Source organism: Leuciscus leuciscus (genome assembly GCF_965113295.1).
Source record: "Leuciscus leuciscus genome assembly, chromosome: 9".
Taxonomy (NCBI): domain Eukaryota; kingdom Metazoa; phylum Chordata; class Actinopteri; order Cypriniformes; family Leuciscidae; genus Leuciscus; species Leuciscus leuciscus.
Window position 1 is genome coordinate 37,236,542 of NC_138733.1, and position 26,263 is coordinate 37,262,804.

At 40.1% G+C, this 26,263-nt stretch overlaps 1 protein-coding gene and 1 long non-coding RNA gene across 4 annotated transcripts in view; both read left to right on the plus strand.

Moving 5' to 3' along the window:
* The window catches only part of LOC309506814, a 360,589-nt gene that overhangs the window by 277,672 nt on the left and 56,654 nt on the right, over positions 1 to 26,263 (plus strand). The gene's annotated exons all lie outside the window — the stretch shown is intronic.
* The window catches only part of tgfb1a (transforming growth factor, beta 1a), a 34,991-nt gene that overhangs the window by 6,814 nt on the left and 1,914 nt on the right, over positions 1 to 26,263 (plus strand). For all 3 annotated transcript variants that reach the window (XM_082180684.1, XM_082180685.1, XM_082180686.1), the window contains 5 exons: positions 10,021 to 10,284; positions 12,341 to 12,427; positions 12,513 to 12,660; positions 15,682 to 15,832; positions 22,956 to 23,066. In XM_082180684.1, the coding sequence (XP_082036810.1) occupies positions 10,021 to 10,284; positions 12,341 to 12,427; positions 12,513 to 12,660; positions 15,682 to 15,832; positions 22,956 to 23,066 (761 nt within the window). The remainder of the gene's footprint in view (positions 1 to 10,020; positions 10,285 to 12,340; positions 12,428 to 12,512; positions 12,661 to 15,681; positions 15,833 to 22,955; positions 23,067 to 26,263) is intronic.

Genomic DNA, 26,263 nt, shown 5'->3' on the forward strand with positions numbered 1-26,263 from the left:
TAAGTCTCCGGACTGATACTGGCGACAGCAGTAATGGAAGGGAGAGCACGCACTTTATTACAGTTCATCTGAGTTGTTTTACGGATATAAAGTTTACCAGTTTATTAAGCACCCCCGAAGAGGCAAAAGGTCTGAATATATTTGTTTACTATTAGTTGTAACGAGTGGTTTTGTGTAATTCTCTGTGTATGTTGATGATAATGCAAGGCAGAGAGAGAGTTAATGAATAAGACTTTAATGCGCACTTCTTGTACTGTTTTATTCAGCTCTTGAATACACAACTGTGATTATCTAGAGTGAAAACGGATGCCTCATCTTTTGTGTGAAGTACAATAAACTTCATAAAACTCATCAGTAAAGTTTTGGCCATCATGTGGACGGGGTCCGCTACAACAGGCTTATACTAATAGTGGATAAAAGCAAGATGACAACATAAGTTTTAACAGTAATTAAAGGTAGGGTAGGTAATAATTTTTCTAAAAAAAAACCATTCCAAATTTGTTTAAACTGTCTTTATATACCAATACATAATTAAAATGTAAGTACTCTGAAAAAGAAAATATAAAAATCGAGTGACTGTAGACCTTTTAATCTGCAATAAACACAGCTCATTATTTCCATTCACTCCACCCCCTCCCTTCTGAGCTCCTTCCAAAGCCACACCCCCAAAACACATGAACGCGCGACGCCAAACGCTCAGGCTGGAACAAGACGCATTTATTACCTGAGACGAGTGGAGAGGAAGGAGCGCAGTACATACAGTGACATCATGTCAGAATCACATGTAATAAAATACCTAACTTTATCACTATGAATATAAACAAATAAGATTTCTTTTAGTACTCACTATCAAGCTAGCATATCGATAATGGTAAAGTTTCATTCGGTAACGAGCTATATTTATAAGGCAAAACTAAAAACAGGTTGCATTGATACACGTTTTTCCATTACCATCAGTTACACTGTGATGAAGATGAATTTCGTGTAAGATTCATAACATATACGGTGTTTTGCATGTAAGAGTTTCCATGATGAAAACATTGTTGACTCTAATGAAGACTAACGTACACTCCGAGTCCGGAGACAAGTACCGCATCGTCGGTTCGAGGACAGGTCCGGGGTTGAGGGCGAAGCAGAGGAGGTCGTTCAAGAGCGCGGGCAGGGTCCGAGGAAGTAGTTTTTGCCTTGTTTGCCTTCGCTGACTGCATATGCAGGTGCTTTGAGCTGAATATTTCCGGGAACGGTGACATGTGATGAGTGCACGCCGGGCAGCGCGCGCAGTGGGGCTCGGGGCGGGCACGAGACATGAAGGCATCTGATTGGTTCTTTACATTCGCACCGAATGGCAGTGATTGGTCAGAGTTTTTACTGTCCTGCAGCTGCTACAGAGGTCTGATTTTTTTCATTCCTTTTTCTAAACACATAATGTATTGACTACTATCAGGATGGAAGGACCATTTCACCCAGTATAAAAAAAAGTGTTTCTGAACAGGATTACCTACCCTACCTTTAAACTAAACTGTTCTATCTCCAGCATATATTCTCTGGATCTGTAGGCATCATGGTGGTGATTGGGGAGATTCCCCCTTCTATGTAAAGCACTCTGAGTGCAGAGAAAAGCACTATATAAATGTAATGAATTATTATTATTATTATTATCATTGTCAGACTCCGGTTCGAACATATAAGGCTGAACGTCGTTACTGACATTTTCAGTGCGTGAGATTGTGCTGTTTTGTTGTTGCATGAGTTCTTGAAGCTCCACCCTCTTCTTGAAAGCGAATGTTACTGTAAAAATGCACTAAATTAAAACTCAAGTTAACTAATTTCACTTGCAGAAACCGACTGCCCTAAATTGACCAACTGTCGTTTGTATTAACTAACATTTATAATGCACTAATTACTGTGAACTTATTTCATTTGAGACCACTAAAAAAATATTTTAAATAAAGAGACTTCCACTGGACCAGCAACTGCATAGTCACCGCGTGTTAAATAAAGCAACATGCAGCATATCATCAGTGTTTCTAGATCTTCTCCTGGACTGAAGCGCAGGCTCTACTCTTCAGCAAAATGATGACCCAAAAAAAACAAAATTTTACAGTAAACTACTTGCAGCATATACCTGTATTATAACTTACAGCTTATTACTGTTAAAATACATTTTGTGGGTGTGTCCGTACATCTTACACTGTTAACCCTTTCAACCCCACAGGAAAATACACACTACAAAGATTAAAAAAAGTTACACTGACGCTGTGTTGCAGTGAGATAATTAAGGTTACAAGTTATTGTTGAGCATTAGTGATGAACACCTGCTGTTAACAAGCAGATTCACTGAAGGAAAGAGGAACACACGAACAGAAAATAGAGAAACACAAGAACTACAACTGCCCTCCAGCCATTACACATTATTACACTTATTATTAACAGTATGACTTTATTTCTGTCATACATCTACAGAAGTTGTTATTGAAATGTTTAATTGAAAATGTTTGGTTTGAAGTTACCATTATGGAGATCAGTTTTGCTTTAGTTGGGTTCTAGACTCTTGACTTTTTAATATTAGATTTTGTCTGGCTGCTTGAACTGTGTTTTTGCAAGCCACACTTGTGCATAGAGATGCACCGATTGATCGGCTGGTGACCGGAATTGGCCGATTTTCACGTGATCGGCCATGACCGGCGACCGACCGGTCAGTCTGACATATGCCGATTTTATGCCGGTCAAATGCACTCGGGCGCCGCATGATTAACATCGCGCAACATCAGCATCACACATGCACACGGAACGCACATGTAGGAAACCTCGTGAATTACGCCCGTTTCACACCGCAAATGTCAGCGGCGCGTGAGCAGTGCGGGTTTTTTTCGGCGTGCGTGTTAATCAATAGCCGCGTTTCCACTGTCGGGCCAGGGCCGGGCCAGGGCTTTAAACGGGCCGTGCCGGGCTAATAGCCTCGGGCCAATAGCACCGGGCATGCGTTTCCACTGTCGGGCCAGAAGCTCCACAGCGCTTCACTAAAACACGCCCGTAACACGCCTCTCTGGGACAACGTCACACTAACCCATCATTTCACCAACAAATGGAAGTTTTATCAGAAAACTAATCAGAAATCACTGGAAACAGCGTTGAAAACAAACACGATAAAAGCGGCCGTTTGCTAGCTTTTTTTTTTTTTTTTTTAGCAGCTACTTGAATATTTAAAACCCAAGCATCGATGTTTTACCACAGGTTTACAATAAAAAGTGATACATTGATCATAATGAATTAATTTATGTAAAAATTGCACATTAGTCACTCAGAAATAAATTACCGTTAGGTCTATTTCACAAAAGAAAGAGGACACACTTACTTTTTCAGTCGCGTCTGTTTCTTTATCTGGTAACTTAGTTACAGGACATATTTACATCACATTTAGAAAAAAATATAATTTCTACAAATATATGCCATACGACCTGAGGAGCTTTAGCACTCTCTCGACTCCCATACAGATATTTTCAGTCAGAGAAACAGAGGAAGCTCCCGAAAAAAAAAGTTACTTTATTTTTTGATAGTCCGGTTTAAAGAGACGAGACGTAGGCTATGACAGATAAAATAAAAACATGACTGTGATAGCCTTTAAGATTGGTCTGATTTCTTCAAGCGTTCGCTATGTTGTTTTTTTTACTATGCGTATCTTCAAGCGTTTACTATGTTTACTATGGTAACGGCTAGCGCGCATAGTCTTTTGCATCACAAACAGAAGGCATTCAAACATGAACGCGATTTAAATTATTTTATTTTTAAGTCTTTAATGCTGACAGAATCATCCGGCGCTGGTAAACTCTTCCTCTGTTGGTAACCACTCCTCTAGCCCGAGCTGGCCCGCTTTGGCCCAAGGTATTCGACGGGCCAGAAATCCTGGCCGTTGGCCTCGAGTAAGCCCCGATCAAGCCCCGGAAGTGACAGTGGAAACGCGACTGGCCCTGGCACGCACTAGCACGGCCCGGCCCTGGCCCGACAGTGGAAACGCGGCTACTGAGTGCATTCACACCGCGAGCAGGAGTAGTGCGTGAGCAGCAGTGAAGCGCGGGTTTTGGCGCGGGTCTATTTTTGCAGCGCTACTCACGCTCAATTAAAGTGAAAGCACACTTTTGATGGACAAACTAAAAATGATTTTACACAAAAAGTGCTCAAAATGCACTGAATAAGTATGTCTAGTGTGTTTAAAAAAATAAATAAAAAAAAAACACTCAAAAATATTTGTAGAAGATTTACCCATTTAAACTTGTTTTCATTATTCAGTTTTGGTTGCAAGTATGGTTATGATTATAAAAAATAAATAAAGTAAACTAGCCAGAAAATATAGAAATATCTTTATACTGCAAGGCTATATATATATTATTGTCATTACCTGTTTTCATACAGAAGTTTAGTTTGCTAAATATATTACATTTTTTTAGTTGGATATTGGATATGAAAAGAAGGAAATGGTTCTTCCATAACACTGCACTTTAGATGTGTGTGAATTTCCCACACCAGGAGAAATTTATGTAGTTCTATTTTATAGCGATTATCTGTTCAAAAAATGATCTATGTTCTATGCAAAATGTAAAATGGGTACTATACGGTTATCCGGACCACACGTGACCACACGTAAATAATTTATCCGGACCACACGTGACTTTGTTAAAAAAATTCAGAAATAGGTGTTGTCCGGATAACCGTATAGTACCATAAAATGTTTTATTAAAGAAAAGATAGAAAATAAATATTTGTGTATGCTGTAAAGTGTTTAGAAAAAATTAAATTGGAATCGGCTAAAATCGGTATCGGCAGGTCAAACTCAATGAAAAATCGGATATCGGAATCGGCCTAGAAAATTGTAATCGGTGCATCTCTACTTGTGCACACATGGTTTGTGAATGCAGTTTTTTATATTGATTATGATGAAAAAATCATCATATCATCACAATATACCCTGTTCTTTCACTGATCTCATTCAAAGTTTAATCCTGTATCAGAAGTGTAACATTACCATCACTGTAAAACTACAGCAATGTTACAATGACAAATTTTTTAAACACATCATGCACAACCAAAGAAACAGAGCTACACTGGCTTGTAGAAACACAAAGATATCAAAAATCAGCACATTTCTCTCAACAATGGTGTCAATAATTTATTTATTTATTTATTCATGCAGCAATGCATGCTGAGAGTTTTATACTGGAACCCAGCATGCATTGCGACATTAATCTTTTGATTGTCACCATTGTTGAGATTCATATTCTGATTGTTGATGTCTGTGTGTGTGTCTAAGGCAAGCAGGAGTTCTAATGTTTTAATGCACTATATGATTTCAGTATCCTTCAGAATAACTGATTACAGAAACATTGCTGAAATTCATGTTGTAGATTCACAGATATATGATAAATATGAAATACCCATAAATTCAAAGCTTATATACAGGAAGAGAACTGTGAAACAGACATGTCCAGGATGATCATGACATCATACCAACAGCCACAAACACCGGATCATCTTCCTCTTGGCTTTTTCTTGTCATGACAAATGTACTTTATAAATTCACAGTTACACCAGCTAAAGAAAAACTAATGTTCAAAAGTCAAGAGACCAACTAAAGCAAATACTGATTTCCATCATAGTGACTACAAACTTTATTATATTCAATAAAACATCAACAACTAAATATCTGTTAAAGGGATACTTCAGGATTTAGCATTAAGCTTTGTATTAGTAGAAAACCTGTAGTATTTTCGAATTACCGTGCTTTCCACCCTCATATCCCCCTGAGATGAGAGATTTATGTATTTTTTGTCTGGAAAAAATCCTCCGATGACACAAAAATCGTCATTTTGCGTCATCAGAGGATTTTTTGGCCAGAGGCTAAAGACTATAGCCAGTAGGAGGGGCTGTCCCGCATGTTTTCAACCCGTCCATAGGGAGTGGGATCTCACTCACAGAATGTACACATAGTATTAGCCATCTTTTTTTGGAAGCTAAGCTAGCAGGCTCTTGTTCTGTGGAGAAAGCTTAGTAGGGGTTACCATACTCTTTTTCCCGGACATGTCCGGCCGTCGAGATCGTCCAAAATGTCCGGGATTCGGCTTTTGCTTTCTGCAGTCGCCATTCATTGTTTACATGCACACCTTTTGTTTCAATCTAACTGAATTCATTCCGATTGGTGAATCTGAATGTAGTGTTTACATGAACACTAAACAAGTGATCGGTTGATGTGCGTTTTTACATTGCTAAGAAAATTCCCGCTCCTCCGTGAGAGATAGCCTATACGAGACCGGTGCGTCTCACTCATCAGTAATCCCGCCACCGGCCTCGCGCCGTTCTCCCGCGCCCCTCAGTCTCGTCCTGCTTGCCACAGTAAACATAATGAATGGCGACTGTAGAACACAATTAAGCCGAATCCCGGACATTTTGGGCGATCTCAAAATCCCGTGTAGTCTCACTAGTAGCCTAGCCTAGAGTTCTCAACGGGTCGGGTCGGCCCGACAAACCCGACGGGACCCGCGGGTTCGGGTCGAAAATATAAGCAAATGACTCGGGTCGGGTCGGACCTCGGGCTTAATCTTTTCCGCTCAGTAAAAAAACAAAAAAACATTTATTAATCATCGCTGCTGTTCACCGTAAAGAAAGTCTGGCTGCTGCGTGCAACGTGCATCATGGAGAGGGGCAGCGGCAGACGCCTTTAGCCTGGAGAAGAAGATGGAGTTGGTGAAAAGTAAACTTGCCGCAGGTGAATTCACCGTCGCTACTACAGCCTATTTATATATTTAAAGTTTATTGTTTCAGTTGTTTGTAATGTTAAAAGGTGTGAACATTAAAGGTTGATTTGAATTCGCGTCTGCTGGTCATACGTGTATGAGAAAAAAAAATTCCGACGCGGCGTCGGGCCGCGGGCCGGGTTCAGCCAGATAATTCATGTTGATGTGTCGGGTTACATCGGGTCGGGTCGGGTTGTAATTTTCAGGCCCGTTGAGAACTCTAGCCTAGCCTTGTTTTAAACTGCGCTCTCTTACCGGTAGGCGCGGCTTGGGAGTGGCCTCCTAGGGCAGCAAAGCAAGTGCATTCTGGGAGGTGTTGTCTTTCAACAAACTATCCCTTTAATTCTCAACAAGAACTTTTGTACATGTATGGAAGAAATAATTTTAAACTGGTTTGTAAACTGTTTTCACACTCGTGTCAAAGTCAGTTGTTGTTCTTGTGTTTCTCTTTTTTCTTTTTTTTGCTTCAGTGATTCTGCTTATCAGGTGTTCATCAGTGTCTCAATTCACTCACTTCTTTTCATTCAAGTGGACTATATTAGTGAACTAATGTTGGGGATAGTGATTGAGGGTATAGGGTGTGATTTGGAACACAGTCTCTGAGTGTCGACTCTGAGCGCTGTTAAGTCACAGTATATTCCTGTAGGCTACTTTTTTGAAAATGACAAATATTACCCAGAATGCATTGTTTTCGACGGTATATTATTGTTTTAATGGAAAATAGTAGGATACTGTCAGAATTCTGCCTTTTTTTACAGCAAGGGTTAACAGAGTAAGGAATTTTCTAACTTATTAAATGCCTTTGATTTGGCTCTTCAAGTCAATGTTCCCACTCATCATCATGGACATGCACTTGACTTAGTGTTATCTCATGGTTTTTCCCTCTGCAATCTTGAGGTGTGTGAAAATGTTTTTTTTCTGATCATAAGTCCATTTTGTTTTCTGTTCCTTTTGCATTTAATGCTCCAAAATCTGTTACTTATGCTTGTCGTTCCTGGCTCATTACGTCTACTACCAGAAATTCCTTTTCTTTAGCATTCCATGATGTTACTCTATCAATGGAAGACTGTCATTGTGATCTGAGTGCTGAAGAGCTTCTGTCTAGGTTTAATTATATCTGTGAAAACATTTTTCCAGTTTGGCCCATAAGCCTGTTTGACTGATGTAAAGACCTGGTTGTTTTTAAACTTTCTGAATTTTAATGAGAGTAAAATGGAAATTATTATATTTGGACCCTCCGATTCCTCTATCACTCCTAAACTACATTTTGGTGGTTTGTTCTCTTGTGTGAAGCCCTGGGTGAGAAATTTGGGCGTGGTGTTTGATGAATCTCTGAAATTTTATAGGCAGATAAATTTAGTAGTGAGATCCTGCTTTTTCCCGCTCCGACTGCAGTCAAAAGTAAAGACATTTCTTTTTTTTTTTTTTTTTGAAAAATAATCCATGCATTTATTTCTTCAAGGCTGGATTACTGCAATTCTCTTTAAGTTGGGATTAGTCGTTCAGCTATGTTCCGATTACAATTAGTCTAAAATGAGACAGCTAGACTTCTGATGGGTGCACAAAAATGAGATCATATCACTCCAATTTTACACTGGTTGCCAGTGCGCTACAGAGTGGATTTTAAACTTTTACTTCTCGTGTACAAATCTTTAAATGGTATGGCTCCACCGTACCTGTCTGTCCTATTGACTGAGCACCATCCAATTAGATCACTCGGGTCATCCAATCAGAGACTTGTCTTTCCCTAAGTCAAGATTGAACTGTAGGGAGGACCGTGCCTTTTATGTAGTTGCCCCTCAGACTCTGGAATGACTTGCCCATTTCGATTATTTAATTGTGCTATATAAATAAATTGCCATTGCCATTGCCTTCGGCTCGTTGACCAGTCAGCTCCAGCTTGGCTCCTCCCTCCCTTGACTCCACCTGGGACCATCCTCCTTACGGCTCCACTGGGCTACCTTGTCCCTCCGGCTCTGCCTTGGTCAGTCGTTACTCTGCCTGTGCCATGGACTTCCGGACCTTCAGCTGCTCTTCGTCCCTCCACCCCTTTGGCTCCATCAGGCTCCGCCTTCCCTCTGACTCCGCCTTGGTCCACAGTCTAACCGGCTCTGCATCAGTCTTCTGGCACCTCGGCTCCACCTCGGCCACTTGTCACAGATCCATCTGTCTCGCGTGGTCTCGTTGGCTCTTCGGCTATGCCTTGGTCTCCACTTCCATCAGCTCCATCTCAGTCTGTTGTCCCCCTGGATCTACCAGCCAAGTCTCCACCATGGCTACTCCCTCCTTTGACTCCGCCGTGGGCCTTCATCATGGCTGTGTTCTGGGTCCCTGCCTGCTCCTCCTGCTCTCGTCTCCTCCCTGGCTCCTCCCTCCACCATCGCCGCCTTGGTTTCTTCCGCTTCCATCTCCTCTTGTTTCCTGTCCTTTGCCAGCACCTTGTCCTTCCCCCAGATCCCCTGCCCTCCCTCCCTCCCTCCCTCCCTCCCTACCACCCTACCTCCCAACCACCCTACCTCCCTACCTCCCAACCACCCTACCTCCCTACCTCCCTACCTCCTCAGTTTGGACTATCATTAGCACGAGGATGCTCCTTCTGGGAGTGGGGAGTTGTGGTAATATTTATGTCGTAGGGGTTCTTCTGTTTAATGAGTTTGATTCCTGTATGTTTCCAAGTAAAGACATTGTTATTGAATAATAATAACCAATAATGTGACACAATTAGGATTAGGAGTTTATTCAAATTAAATAAGTAAGTATAAAACTATGGTGTGTAACTCATCCAACACCATGGGCCTCCTTCCCATGTTAAACATCAGCAAAAACTGTTAGGCCAAGAATCACCTATTGAGACAGAAAGAGTCCATCTGACTGACATGAAAAGTGACATATCACAGTTTATTTTAATTTTTTTGGTGCCATTTAGGGGCGGGTTTATCGGAAAAAGTAGATACTATCCACAATAATTTTAGAATTTCTGTCCATCCAATAAATATTTATAATTTCACAAAAAAATTTAAAAATCTGAATAACAATTCTGCTCATGGATACCTAGTTTACTTAGTCCTTCAAACAAAACTCTTAATATCTATTAAAGATTTGATGCCATTAACCTGGCAAATCTGGGGCTTATTTTTTTCAGTGGTTTGGTGGTTTATCTGACAAAAGAGTGGTCTGTTGTCTGAGCTATAAAATAACCATGAACTTTTCTTATTATTTCTCACTTTCTCTCTAGCTCAGAATGGCACAAAGCATCAGATGTTTTTTAACGTATCAGAGATGAGACAGAGTATTCCAGACTACCGGCTGCTGTCTCAAGCCGAGTTACGGCTTCGGATTAAGAATCCCACCATGGACCAAGAGCAGAGGCTGGAACTGTATCATGGAGTAGGCGATCAGGGTCGATATCTGGGCACCCGCTTTGTCTCCAAGGATTGGTCCAATCGCTGGCTCTCGTTCGACGTGAAACAGACGATGACAGAATGGCTGCAGAGTTCAGGTAAGGTCATGGCTGCATTCAGCTAACATCAGTTGCAGTTTCCCAATAGCAGTTGATGACTACATTCAAAATGACCATCCTTAATTTGTGCTCACATAATATGTTTGGTTAAAACGGTCTGCCTTTTCTTGACTGTCTATCATATTGTGATAACTCAAAACCTCAATGAGACAACAATGCAGGATACTGTTATTAATGCTGACATTAGAAGAAACGAGCTAGACCAACTTATAGTATTGCTACAGTTGTGGAACTTGTTCTCTGGGGCCAGTTTGCATTATTACAGCCATTATGTTATTACTGTGCCTTAAGAACTTGTATGACCAACTAGCAGTTTGTCAAGGGGCAATCAGTCTAACGTTTCGGTACCAAAATAGACCAACCTACGTTTTTCTGTAACTGACTTATAACAGTCTTAAAGAAAAAAAAAATAATGACTAACTTGTAAGACTAGTCTTAGCTACTGTAGCAGTCTATGCAACTAGTCCCTGGAAGACTGTTCTGGAACACAGATTTGTTTCTTGGGAGACTAAAGATATAAAGATTGATAGATAGATTTAAAGAATAAAAATAGATGCACACTAGACTCCTGGAAATTCTGTTGAGGTCAGCCAATATAATTCAGAGTTTATCTGTGTTTACTACAGTTTTGCTGGAAAGTTTTAACTCTGGTCACTAGGGGTGTAACAGATTGTTGTTGATCTGTGATCCAACTGTTGCTGTTGACCCCTGCCAGATTATTAGGGAGTTAAAATTCAGCACAAAAACCTGTCCCATGGTTCGGAACGCTTGTGATTCGTGGATTATATCATTCAAGCGCAAGAAGATTCAAAAGGGAACTCAATTCAGTCGTGAGACAGCACATGAATTGAGTTCTTATTCACATCTTTTTGTGCTTACATGTCCAAACACCATGTAAAAGTTAATTTTGCATAATAGATGCCCTTTAATTTACTGCTTGCTAATATTGCTTAGGTGAACATTTTTTGGACTCAGAAGTGGTTACTGTTTGGGTGATGACAATGACAAACTCCATATTTTTATACACTGGAACTCTACTTTACCATGGTAATTTTTAAACAACGATCACATCGGTGTGATTAGTATGGTGTGTAATACATGTAATCATACTGCTCAATTCAATTCTGCTTTCACGCTTTGGCCAGAGAGATACTCACTTAGCAGCACTTGTCATCCTATCACAACTGATCAGTGTTTTCAACACAAATAATGTTTATTTTCAATCACACTTTGTTTGGGTCAGTATAAAGTTTGCTCAGTTTTTCTCCAAGGTCACTAGCAACTCAATTTCATGTCTCTAGAGAAAATGTTGTATTATGAATAATCGTCATAATGACAGACTGTGACTCAAGTCGAGGGCCGAGGCGATTGAAAAGGATGCACAGGATATTATGCTTCAGCTGGCATTACAATCAGCCTTCAAATTTTAAATAATTTAAATAATGTAAATAACTTTCAATAATGAAAGCCTATTTTCAGACATATCTTCTGTATACATTTTTTTCAGGATTTTTTTTTACTGGGGCACAGCAAAACTTTACTGGGGCTCGTGCCCCACTGCGTTTCAATGTGCCCCAGAACTATGCTATTCTATTCTATACTTTTATGAATTCTATTGAGAAACCATGAGAAAAAGGTGAATAAAGACTGAGAGTCAATGTTCGGAAATTATTAATTATTATTATGTTTTGAACTATGCTGTATAGCTGTGTTTTGCTGTGTGTTTGTTGTCAAACTCAAAAATTACTCCTTTAATTGTGCCCTGCTCTCCCCTGTATTTCTGTACTTTTGCTGTGGTATAGAATAATTAAAGTGTTCTTTAAATAATAAATGGAAAACAAAATTATATTTGTAAACCCTACATAATTAATCTTGAATAGACTTTATTAGTATGGAGTGACTCATTTTTATTTACCCATTTTTTTCATTCTTTAATGTTAGTGCACACTAGCAGTTGTAGTTGTATTATGTGTTACATGGTTTATACCGTAGACTCCAAAATCCAAATAATCTTGTGTGTGTGTTTGTTTAACAGAAGATGAAGAAAGTTTAGAAGTGAGGTTATACTGTGGCTGTAAGACAGACCAGCAGAGTACAGATAAGTTCCTCTTCACTATATCAGGTAAGATCATCTCAATAATCTGAAACATAGCATTGTTAAATGTATGCCAAAATCTTTTTCTGTGTGTATGCGTGTGTATTTGTAGGACTAGACAAACAGAGAGGTGACACTGCCAGTCTGGCAGAGATGATGGTAAAGCCTTACATTTTGGCTTTATCCCTGCCGTCTAATGGCAACTCCCTTGCATCCGCTCGCAGGAAACGAGATGTTGGCACTGATGTAACTTGTGATGAGTAAGTCTCTTTGCTCTCTTTCACCTTTTATGCTTTGCTATGTTTAGATACAGAACAAGAAAATAAATAGCAAATACCTAAACACTTTTACTCTGGGGTGGTGTGGTGCAATGGATAAGACACATGCCTTTGGTGTGAGAGACCCGGGTTCGAATCCACTGTGAGACACCAATGTGTCCCTGAGCAAGACACTTAACCCCTAGTTGCTCCAGAGGCGTGCGACCTCTGACATAGCAATTGTAAGTCGCTTTGGATAAAAGCGTCAGCTAAATGAATAAATGTAAATGTACTCTCCTCATGTTGACCAAATGTCAGAATATCCTTTATATTGTAACATTGTTGAATTCCTTATTCTGATTGGTTGATAAACATTCCAAGGGTCTTATTTTATTTTATTTTATTTTATTTTATTTTATTTTATTTTATTTTATTTTATTTTATTCATTTTATTCATTTTATTCATTTTATTCATTTTATTCATTTTAATGAATTAGTAATTAGGTAATAATAATAATAATAATCATAATCATAATAATCATAATAAACTTTATTTTATATAGCGCCTTTAAAGCAGCTTCTCAAGGCACTTTACACAATAAAAAAATACAAGGGGAATAAATATATATAACAAAAAAACACACTGGAATTGAAAATAGTTAAAACCATAAAAAAGGTTTTTAGGTTAGATTTAAAAATGCTTACATTTTGTGCATCTTTAATGTGAGAGAGTCTAGGAGCATAGGATGACAAAGTCCTATCACCTACAGATTGCAAACGTGTCTGTGGAACAGCCAGTAAACCAGCTTGAGAGGAGCGCAAATGACGCTTATTAATATATAAAGTTAAAAGCGCAGACAGATACTGAGGGGCCAGACCCTTATAAGACACTGCATGGTCTGGCCCCTCAGTATCTGTCTGCGCTTTTAACTTTATATATTAATAAGCATAATTTGCGCTCCTCTCAAGCCTTCAGTCTGGTTTTCATAAACTCCATAGCACAGAGACAGCTTTAGTCAAGGTCACCTATGATGATCTGTTAATAGCTTAAGATTCTGGATCTCTCTCCGTCCTTATCCTTATTGATCTTAATAATAAATAATAAATCAGGAGAAATGGTGTCAGGAGAAATGAACACATCACTCCAATATTGAAGACCTTGCACTGGATCCCAGTCAGGTTCTGCGTTGATTTTAAAATCCTTATGCTCCTGACCAGGCTTAGAGCGAATATAAATCTGAGTATCATCTGCATAGAAGTGATAATTAAGCTTGAGTGATCTTAAGAGCAATCCAAGTGGAAATATACAAATGCTAAAAAGCAAGGGGCCTAAATGGAACCCTGAGGGACACCAGTAGCGACAGAGCCAATCACAGACCGTAATCCACTCAAAAAAACGAATATAGCAGCGATCAGAGAGATAAGATCTAAACCAGGTTAAAACAGTCTCAGAAACACCAAAGACAGTTTCAAGTCTGTTGAGTAAGAGGTTGTGAGTGATAGTATCAAAAGTGGCACTAAGATCAATAAGGATAAGGACGGAGTTTATGAAAACCAGACTGAAGGCTTGAAAAGATTATTAACAGTAAGGTGATTGTGTAGCTGCAAAGCCACAACACCTTCTAGAGTTTTTTCCAGAAAGGGAACCCACATAGCAACATTGTGACGTCCCAGATCTGGCAAATGTGGAAAGATGATCCACATGCAACAATGACCGCCCTTGGGTGGCTCATTCCTGTTTGCCAGATCTGGGCCACAAGCAGGCCATATCAATGCCACATGTCAGCCTTAATAAGCCTGTTAACAAGCAGAATCACTGAAGGAAAGAAGAGAACAGAAAAAGAGACGAGCAGAAACACAAGAACTACAACTGACTTCAGCCACAGTCTAAGATGAAATCAACTGAAGAGAAAAGAAGACATTAAATCTCTCAAGATCTTAACAGAGGAGGATTAAACAACTCCACAAACAGCATTACCAGCTTCACTTAATAACCAGATTGACTTTATTTCTGTCAGGCGTCTACAGAAGTTATTGAGAATTATCAAAGGGTTAATGCTGTTTCATTTGAAGTCACTATAATGGTGATTAGTGTTTCCATTAGTTGGGCTCTTATTAGATCTTTTGTCTTTTTAGCCGCTGTGACAGTGTGTTTCTCAAACACATTTGCAGCAGCAAAGAAAGATAAAGTCAAATGAGATCAGGGGAAGATGGTTATCTGTTAAAGGTTTTAAAATCACCATGAAATAGCCTGATGTCATTTGAATCTAACAACTGTGTTCAATTCAAATATAAATTAGCCAATAAGATGATTTTTCTGCTGTGTTACACAGCCAATGGCAATAGAAAATAGCAACCTGCCACTACACATTACCAGAGGTAGACAGTTAAAGTGCTACCTGATAGAATTGCAGGTAAAGTAACATTCCCTGATTCTTGAAGCATAAGACAAAATGTCCCACTTTACCAGTCACTGGTTTTTAAAATAAACAACATTTCCTCTATCAAACTTATTCTTAACACAGATTTAATTTCATCTGAGTTTCTCTTTATTGAGTTGTTACTGAATGGTATGTTAGTTCTCTCACTTCCTCATGTCCACATGTCCTCAGATAATAACTCAATACTTTATATAGTTTGAGCTGAAATATATGTTAAACTGAAGAAAACAGAAATAGTTCATTTTAATAAAAAAAAAATAAAAAAATTTAAGCTTGCACAGCGGTGTCCCTACATAATAAATTTGTACTTAAATACATTTTAACAGGACTTCAAAGAGTCACACAGACCACAAAATAGAACTGCTGTTCAAACAACTGGATAAAAATGAAAAACAATGCCACAAAATGATACATCGCAATTCCAGCCTGGGGCGAAAAGCTGAATAGGGTGACTAATTCAATAACTCAACTCCCTGTCAATTATTTCTATTTAATAATGAGGTGTATAAAACTGACCCAAGCAAGAGCCACTGAACACACAACAAGATAATCAAACCCCCTCCTTCCCAATATTCTCTGACAGAAAAACTGAGACCTGCTGTATGCGTAAGCTTTACATTGACTTTCGGAATGATCTGGGCTGGAAGTGGATCCACAAGCCTAAAGGATACTTTGCTAACTACTGCATGGGCTCCTGCACCTACATCTGGAATGCTGAGAACAAATACTCTCAGGTAGGGCGTGTTTTTTCCACCCCTGTCCCATTTGAAAAATTATACAACATATCATTTCAATTAATTTAATTACTTTATAAAGCACAAAAAACAAACAAAAAAAAAACACAACAATAGTTGACCACTGTGCTGTGCAGAAAATAAGTCTAATTTTTGTCTAGCAAAAGTTACAGAATGTCAGTATCTGCACATAGCATGGCCCAAGTGAATTTGGCTTTTTGAAGTTTTCTGCACTGACTTTTTTTTGTGGAAAATCTACACAGTGCAAATTATGCAGATCTAAACATTATTGTTGAACTTTACATTTATACCTGTGGCAGCTGCAGCTTCATACTACTCAGTTTTCTTTACCTGGACAAGTTGAAAGAAATCATTTAACTCATGAATAACATTCTCTGGTACTGTTCAAAGACTTCAAAGGGTTCAAAGTGCCAATAGTGTACAGGCACACTATGAAAATACACCAGAAAAGTATGTCATACCAGTTACTTGATAGGATTAATATTTGCAACATGATTTGGTATGCACTATTTCTAATCTTTAATACTATTTAGAACAGAAAACAGCATGTTTCGTTTTCCTGCCTGAAACATTTCCTTGCTCTGCTTTTTGCAAATTTTAGAGCAAGAATACACAACACCACTTTAAAAAAGAGTTGCAATTGTGGCTATGTACAGTATGTTAGTTCATTTACAATGCACAGATACAATAGTATCCAAAGGTACATTTGAGGTCAAGAGTTGGCAATGTAGAGAAAACAAGTTTTGAATGACTATTTACCCCAAGGGCTGAAATGCCATACACTTTACGTCATTACATCTTAAAATTATAACTGTAATGTTCTTTCTTTTTTAGCTTTTAAGTTTTGCCTATGCAAGCTTCAAATTTCACCAGGTTTTATTATGAAACTTGTTGTCTTTGTTAGAAGACAAAACAGATCATACCTAAAGATCCTGACTGTTTTTAATGTTTGAGCTTCCTGAGATAATGTCCTTAAGGGGGTAGTTCACCTAAAAATGAAAATTATGTCCACATTTATTTCTTCAGAACACAAAAGAAGAGTTTTGAACAACAACTGGTTTTGTTCAAAAGAACTGTTCAAAATGACACTGAAACTCACTGACTTTCATTGTACAGACAGAAAACTCTTTTTAACTCTTTCCCCACCATTGATGGAATTTTCAGGCAATCCATGTTTTTACTGTTATACGGTAGGTGGAGCTATTATGCATCTTCTGAAAGAGTACAGAATCTCTGAAACAAAATACAGGCGAAAAAGGAGGGTGAATTGTTAGCATGGCACGCTCTATATAATGTGGTGCTGAGTGGCATTGCCTCAGAATCTTTTGACTAAACAAACAAAGACACGAAAGACCTGAGTATAGGTAACACGGTAAAACTTAAGGTAAAGGTAAAACTTAAAACGCTGTGTTACAGCAAATGGTGCTCAGCATAAGCAGAGACATACTGTAACAAGCATAGGGACATATAAGCAACAACGTGATGCGTGGTGTAGCCATCAAAACATTAGTAGCATAAGCAGCACATACCTGACAACAGCTTCTCACCAGAGCTAAACACATAGTCGTGGATCTTACCAGGGTAGTCAATATGCTAATCTGGATGCATTGTGTTTCAGATTGGCTGGGCATCACAGGGAATCTTTTTTATATAGCGGACCAGGTTGAAAACCCGCAGCCCTTGGGGGCTGGGCTAGGAAGCGGCTTGCACATGTATAGGCAAATGATAGAAAGTGGTGAATACAGCGCTTATAACTATCATATCATAACACCACAGCCTGAAAGAAAGGGGGCGGGGTTTTCCATGTATTGCACACATCAATGAAAAAAGAGACTTATGCTATGTCAGAAACAACTCAAGAAGCGAGTTTAAAAATGGACTTACCTTAAGCTAGCTGTCTTGTATTGACAAGAACCAAGAAGCTATCGAAGAAACATTAATAAAACCTGGCAAATTTGTTCTGCGAAGCCGAACAAGCAGCTTAGCATATGTCCTCAATAAACATCCCCTTCGCCTATGCCCATGACGAGGCAATACCTCTCGTAGAGTGGTACACCTATAGGGCTAGTCACATTTTGTGAATCATAAGCTAGAGCGGTAACTTTATTTTGATGGTCCCTTTTGAACATTCTGTGTAGACGGGCTACTAATACACTTCTAACACTCTAATGAGAGTTAGTAGACATGTAGGCTCAACATTACTTATAGTCAACAGAATGTGTTAAAGGGACAGGCAGGCCTTTAGTGCGGCCACCAAAGTACACAAAAAGCTGATCAGAGGGTCTAAACTGTCTGGTGCACTCAATATAAATGCACAAAGCACGTACAGGGCAAAGCATTTGTGGAAGGGGGTCCTCATCTGCCGTGGGCTTGTCACGCTGTGCCCTGAATGGCGTTGAGAGCACCTTAGGCACATAATCATTCCTTGGCTTAAGAATGACTCTACAGTCATTAGGGCCAAAATCAATGCAAGACTCGCTGACTGGGAGAGCTTGCATATCACCTACTCGCTTAACAGAAGCGAGCGCAAGCAAAAGTCTTGTTGGAGCTGATAGCCTAATGGGCAGAGCTCCGACATATAGCGCTGTTGCACCTTTCTGATCCCGTCCTCCTCTCTCTCCCACTTCGCTTCCTGTCTACTCAACTTGCTGCACTGACTCATTTTCCTCCCTGATTTTGCACAGCACTTGGTGCAGAAATTTCACTGGGAGAAAAGCGTATTTGCGCGCTTTCGGTCAGTGGTGAGTGAGCGCATCCACTCCCAGTGTGGAGTGCTCCGCTAGGGGAGAAAATCAGTGGACAGAGTTCTCTACTGACGCACAGAGGTCGACTTCCGCTTGAGTAGATAGTAGATGCTGGTCTGATCTGCCCACATCAACAGGCTCGTCGCGAGCGTGAGAAGAGGGTGAGAATGGAAATAAGAACGTTGTGGCCGAAAGTCCTTGGGCTTTACAGAAGGCTCTCTCTGAGTGCGCGGTTTCGAAGCATGGGTCTGCCGTGACCAAGCTGGTGGCGCTGCAAAGCTCTCTGAAGATCTCTGGGTCAGGGCCATCCTTGTCGAGATTCTTAAGCATCTTTGCTTGGAAAACCTGCAGGACAGCTATCGAGTGGAGGCCTGACACTGCCTGGCCCGACACTTTCCAAGTGATGCTAGCAGTGGTGCAACATGGCTTGTTTGGGTGCACGACAGAGGACTTCACTTGCAGAAGGGCAGAGGTGAATGGCAATAGCTTCCTCGACTGGGGGAATCTTGGAGTACCCCAGCAGGTCTCCGCCATCCACTGCCGTGAGAAGCAGCAAACCCGATATGTTAGCATGAGCCGAGTCATGCCACATCTTGGGAACCTTGTTGTGCACTTCAGGGATTTAGCCTGCTGTGCTCTGGATCATCAGGAGGAGATCATTCCAAGTCGAGCTCATCAACTGCCTTGGAGATTATGCGAATAAACTCGTCATCAATATGGCCAGAGGACTCAAAATGGCTGGCCAACCAGTCCTCTGACTCAGAAGCCGCTGTTGACATGGGCATCATCACGCTCCTCTTCTGGTGCAGCGAATGAGATGAGGGTGTGAGCCCTGGATGGAAAATTTCGCTGCTTCTTCTCTGTGGCTCTGTTGAAGCGGCAGAGGGGAGCTATACTTCTCCGGAGAGTCTTAAGCTCATCACGTCGCAATGAGGGCAGCTGGGCACCTCAGTGGCCGCCTCCTTGTGCATGCGACCCAGGCACACGATGCACATATAGTGATCGTCTGGGCCTATGTTTGAAGCTCATGTTCTTTGAATTCTGCTGGGACACTCAAGGGGATTCTTGAAGTAATCCACTTTTTCCGAAGACTCAACGACAAAGGAGAGGCTTCTGTCTTGCGTCTGAAGGAAAAATTCCATTCAGCACAGCATTGTTATAGCACGCTATGCCCTCCATTTGTGCGCTTGAGTGCCATCGGCCATTGTAGGGCAATGGCTTTGAACAAACCAGGCTTCAGTATTCTCAGGAGAAAGGTGTTTCCCCATAGTGTCAGCAAAGCTGTGTACAATGTCAAGAGACCATCTTGAAAGGGAACTGAACCTTATGCCCACACACACACACACACACACACACACACACACACACACACACACACACACACACACACACACACACACACACACACACACACACACACACACACACACACACACACACACACACACACACACACACACACAAAGATGCTTAAGCAAAAAGTTTTACACCACTTCCCTATAATAATCAAGTGTAGCATCAGTTCTGGCAGGTCACGTTAGTCAAGCTCGCATCAGCTGACTCTCAGCTGATCCACGTCTACCTATAGGAATACAATGCCTAGCATTGTATTCATATATAAGCTATATATGCAGCTATCGCGTTTCTCACGAGCTCATTACCCTCCTCCCTCCCCAGCTCTTCCTCTCGTCAGTCAGAATTTGGCATTCTGATTCAGAAAAAATTCTCGAATTATGTTGTACTTTAAAATCTTGAATTAATGATATCTGCAATACATTCATCAGGGGGATTATTGCTGCTCTCCCTGCTCTTATCCATGCTAGGCTGCATGGATGCGCAGGGAGTTCTTGCCCAGGGGTGCGTTTCCCAAACAACGACGTAACTCGCTGCTTAACTACCATAGTACGATGCATCATTGAAGAAATCAACTAGCTAGTCACGACTGTTTCCCGAAACTGTATTGTCCCAAAGTTGTCGTTCAACCACGTTGGTTTATGACGTCACGCACGTGGTGGAGTAATAACTTCTTTTAATGAATCTGTTTGAGATCGAATTAACACTAGATGTGTTGCTATAAATTACAGACATGACATCTGAGGACAATTTCTCATTTTTCTCAGTTATTTTGCTTCATTTCCAGATTCAATCATAGGCTCGTTCTTACATAGTAGAGCATGTTCGCACATGTGCACTCTTCAGAAACGGTGCTTAAAATCTCTTGACAAACTAAAAGACGTAAATGACATTTGTATGTATTCTAAATAAAAGACACAGGCTGTACTGAATGTCAGCTTGCTTATTTTGCTCAAGATGAGGATTTATTACAGTTTTTTCCGATTGCTAAACGACAGTGAGCACAACTGGAGCTACATGTGCAAAACTCTAACTACAGTCTGCACTACCAACAGTCACCTGAGCTAAACAGTTCACATCACCTGCAAAACTCACTCCAAGCAACACAACTCTTAACACATGGCTCAAAACAGGCTCAGTGCAGCCAAACACTACACACAACCCTCACTGAGATAACACACACTGTCACTCAGAACACACTGAGAGGAAAAACACTAGCATCAAACAACAATACAGAAAATACAAACTTTTCATCTTTACAGTTTGAACAATTTCAGTGACTTCATACAAAGTAATATTTTCTTCAAAGAAAAGAGTGACATTCTTTCACATGATTTATTTAATTTTTTAGAACATAACAATTCTTTAAGGTAAATGAAAATTAGCAGTTTGCTTCAATAGTCTGTAGTAATTTACAGAATTACAGTAATGAGAAAAAAAAGGTAGAAACTAAAAGTACATACTGTAATTCGAACAAATAATTGAGGGGCTAATCCTGCCTCTCTCTAGCATCAGGCCACAGGTTTTCATCAACATCACATCTAATGTTCTCTCTTGCCATGCACCTAGGGAAGAACCTTCTTGAGTGCCTTATCCATCCCTGGCAGTCCTCTGGACTCGTGTCGTCACATCCGGCACGCATCCGCCCTCTCCCTGCCACCCTTCTCCCTCCACCAACCCGTCTTCCTTGTTCCATTTCCAAAATTAGTCTTTCTGAGCTCTACCTATATATATATATATATATATATATATATATATATATATATATATATATATATATATATATATATATATATATATACAGTATATACAGTATATATATATATATATATATATATATATATGTGTGTGTGTGTGTGTGTGTGTGTGTGTGGTGTGTGTGTGTGTGTGTGTGTGTGTGTTCACTAACAAGTCTAAAACAAGACCCCTGCTTAGCCTTTCAGCTGAAATTGCAGTCAGCAGTGTTTGAAAGGCACAAGGCTGAAATCTATTCTGTTTTGAATGTGTGGTTCACAGTTTTGACAGCAGTGTGTTAGCATTTGAACAAAGTGCTGTAAATCCACAGTGTTGTGCAGGTTGTGGTTAAAGTCATGGGATAAGTGTGTCGAGTTTTGAAAACTGTGTTCAAGCAATGAAAAACGAACTAGAGTTTGGTCCACATGAACTGCTGCTGTGCAAACTGTAGTTAGAGTTTTGCACATGTGACTCCAGTTGTGCCCACTGTCGTTTAGCAATCGAAAAAAACTGTAAGTCCACATGTCATGCAAACAAACTATGCTTCTAACCACAGGTCGAGAGCTGTCGGTCCAACCACCCTACTTTGCGATGCTGTTTGCGAATGTTCGTTTGAACGATGGTTTCGGGAAACATTGACTCGTTGAACTATGCTGATAACGACGGAACTTGCGACCATAGTTGGCTAACGATGGGAAACGCACCCCTGAACAGAACCATACCGCCAATCCAAACTGTATGCTATTTGTCAATTGTATTTGGCGATAGTGGTCCTGACAGAAATAAAAAATTAGTAGGTATGTTCAGACTTTTTTACTAATGTACCTTTGTGTCATTAGCTAGAGACCAGTAAGATATTACAATGATACTCACAGCTAGTTATTCTTTTAAATGCTTTAAAATACTGGTTGTATCAATAAGGATTAAATTAAGCAGTTAGGTTAAGTTTAGACTTAATCAAGTATTTTTGGGTTAGATTTCATTTTTATTTGAGTTTTCACTTTGCAATCTTTTTACATTTTCATTTTTAAATATTCTACCAATTATACAACTTTATCTGATTATCAAAATGCCATGATGAGTGAACAGGTAACTGAAATAAAACATGTTTAAAGTCTCTCAGTTTAGTATAAATCCCTTTCAGCTCACTACTGAGTTCACTTCATATTTTACCATTTTGGGCACTTATTTTACACTGTGTAAAATAAAATAAGACATGTGTTGCTTCTCTGTTTCATTGTAGTATTGGTATGTGTATTTGTTTCACACAGATATTAGCCTTGTACAAACACCACAACCCTGGTGCATCTGCTCAGCCATGCTGCGTACCTGCAGTCTTCGACCCTCTACCAATTCTTTACTATGTGGGAAGACAACACAAGGTAAATGCCTCTTTTGCCTTTTTTAATGGCTTATTTTGAATTCATGCAATGGAGGAACTCTTCATGGATACCATTACGAAACAAAAATATATGGAAATGCAAAATATAATGCGATATATTACATAATAAATTTCCATATATGGGAAACTAGGGCTTCAATTTTTCAATATACTGCAATATATGCATTGACCATGTATGGCTGTATTGATGCATATAAAATAGCATTACATGTAATATTCATAACTTTTAATCCTTTATTGTGTACATACCTGTACATTGCATATGCATGTTCACATATTAATGTTAATGTTTGTACACACATATATACACATTCACAGAATGAGTTACAGCAGATATAGTCCAGGTGATATGTGAAAATTATGTTAACTTTTTCATAAAAGCATGAAACTTGGTACACATGTACAGTTTGCGGCCCTGGACATTTTCAGAAATGGAGCCATCTCAAAAACTCCTTGTGGCAGCCATGATGCTTTCCGCCATAACTGAATTATGTATTTTGCTTTTTAAACCAGAGACACAAGCCGGCGGTCGGCCGTCGGCCAGTTTTTGAGCATCGGCCGACTTAGGTTTCCCGGTATGTTCCGCACCGTTGGCTCTAGTCAACACAGTTGGCTTTCATCAGCGCTCGTTCTTTGGCGTGGGTTGAGTGTGTCTCTACCCTTACAGAAAATTTGCGGGGGAAAAAAAGAAAAAAGTTGTGAACATGAACTTTACATGTTAGTCTACAGGTGAGTCTTCCGTCAACTCGCTTTCTGATTGGGTATTGTTTCGTTTCACATGATAATCTCCAGAGTGTTTGTCCTCGTGGTTCCCCCAACACAAAAGGATTTCTGATTCGATTCGAGATTGGGGCGGTTGCGACATTCTTCCGAGCAGATTCGGTCACTCTTAATACACCTCACACCAGAGGAAAATCTGATTAGATAATTTGTAGAACCATCAAGATAATCAGGACTTTACCTGGCATTGTCGGAAGGGGAGAAATTGGTTCAAAATCACCTCAAATATCTTGTAGTGTGTACCAAGCATACCAAGTGATGAGTTTGAGAATGCCATGGAGTTCAGCATTAAGGGTGTCTCTGAAAACAGACATCATGAACTGGCTAAAAGTGTCCAGCTGAAATTCAAGATATTTGAGTTGGTTGAAGTGATTGAGGAAATGGGAAACCCCTTTGCAGAGGACAGCAACGACCTTCTGAAGCTGAACTCAAGAGAATTAGCAGACCAAACTGTTGTGGATGCTGTTCGAGTTGCAGAGGATGGGCCAAGACGAGAGCAGTACAAACTCTTTGTTGCAGAGAGGATTCAAGGCACAAAACGCATCACTGCCCATTTGAAGAGGAACAAGCTCCCTCTTTTTAAAACAGCTCTGATAAGAGGACAGTCCAAGACAAAACTCGCTGAAAAATGACTGTGCACTGTTTTCCAGAGTCTACATTGCCTGTCAGACTCGTGATGGGAACCAAGAAAACTTCTTCAAAAACGGAAATCAGGCCTACCCTCCATCACTCAGGTGGTATACATTTGGGAAACAAGGCTGATCTGCCTAGAAAACAGTATAAGCAGTGCCCCAGATAGTGAGGTCTAAATATTATATGGGTCAGCAGTCATCAACATGCTGAAACCAGGCGTAGCTAAAACCTTCAATGAATTTTCCAGCAAGATCTTCATAATTTATCTTAAAGAGAAACTTGAAGTGGTCAACAGAGTGGATGTTGTATGGGACTGCTATGAAGTTACCAGCTTAAAGTCCCAGAAGCGGGGAAAGGGGAAAAGAACAAGAGTGGATGGAAAAAGACAAGTTAACAAACCAACGGGAAAGGCTTCCCGAGAGTGGATAAAAACAAAAAAGAGCTCTTTTACCAGGAACTGGCTCTGGCGAGGAACCTTGTGGAAATATCGACTACAATACAAGTTGTTTACACATGCGGACCCAATCATCTCACCCACAAGAATCAGATCAGATTACACCTTGCACATTCGAAGAGGCACATACAAGGATGCTACTCCATGCTGTGATTGCTGCAAGAAAAGGATTTAAAAAGATCACCCTGGGCACTGTTGTGGTTCTAGCCATAGCACATATGTCAGAGCTGGACATTGAGGAGTTGTGGGTGGCATAGGACTGGCAAGAACTTCAGATACATACCTGCCCATGAGATTACCAAGTCTCTGGGTCCTGACAAATCCAAGGTCCTTCTTGTGTTCCATGCCTTCACTGGCTGTGACACAGTCTTTGAATTTGCAACCAGGGGCAAGAAGACAGTAGGGGATACCTGGAATGCAGATGAAATGGCAACATAGGCCTTCATGGCTCTGTAAAAGGCTTTTAAAAGGTTTTTTATTGATTCCTTTCCGTTGTAAAAATCATTAGGTATTAACTTAGGGGCCACTTACACAACACCTTTCTCAACTGAAAACAGAAAGCCCTCAATGCACTCCAGCCATTCATCCACTTCAAAAACGTGAATCTATGAAAACGGTGACGGTTCACATGCACATGCGAATTACGTGTTCGGTCCACAGGCATGCAAGTTTGAATGCGGATGTGCACGGACGCAAAGTCTTTGTTTACAGAGTGCAGCACCTCAAAAGAGCAGTGTACCAAGGAGGACACTGTTGGGGACAAGCACTTGAGGTGGCACCAAATATTCCATCTCCAACAGACTGGGGTTGGATGGACCCAAGCAATTGGAGACCATTGTAGTCAACTCTTCCACAGGCAAGCCAGTCCATCCTTAAACTCTTAAGTTGTGGCTGCAAGAAAGGTTGCCGTTGGCATTGCAAATGCAAAAAAGCCTCCTTAAAGTGCACAGCTCTGTGTCAATGTGGAGGAGACTGTGAACAAGAGACATTGAAGAATAGGTTCAACAACAACAACAAAAAAAATCAAACAAACATATTTCTGAAATAGATTTTTTTTAAGTAAATCTTTGTGTTTGACACATTCTTTTTAAGCTATGTTGCTAAGGTCACATTGAATATTCTACTCTTTACAGTCACTGTATTGTCAAGGTTAATTAACAAAAGGATTCAGCTTTTTAAACTCTACACAACATGCATGCAACAGACAGGATATTATAAAGTCTAGCCTAGGTTCTCAGATACTGTGATTTCCTTCTCACAACCCTGAATTCACCATTAACTATTCACCTGAACAGTTTATGATGTTGTAT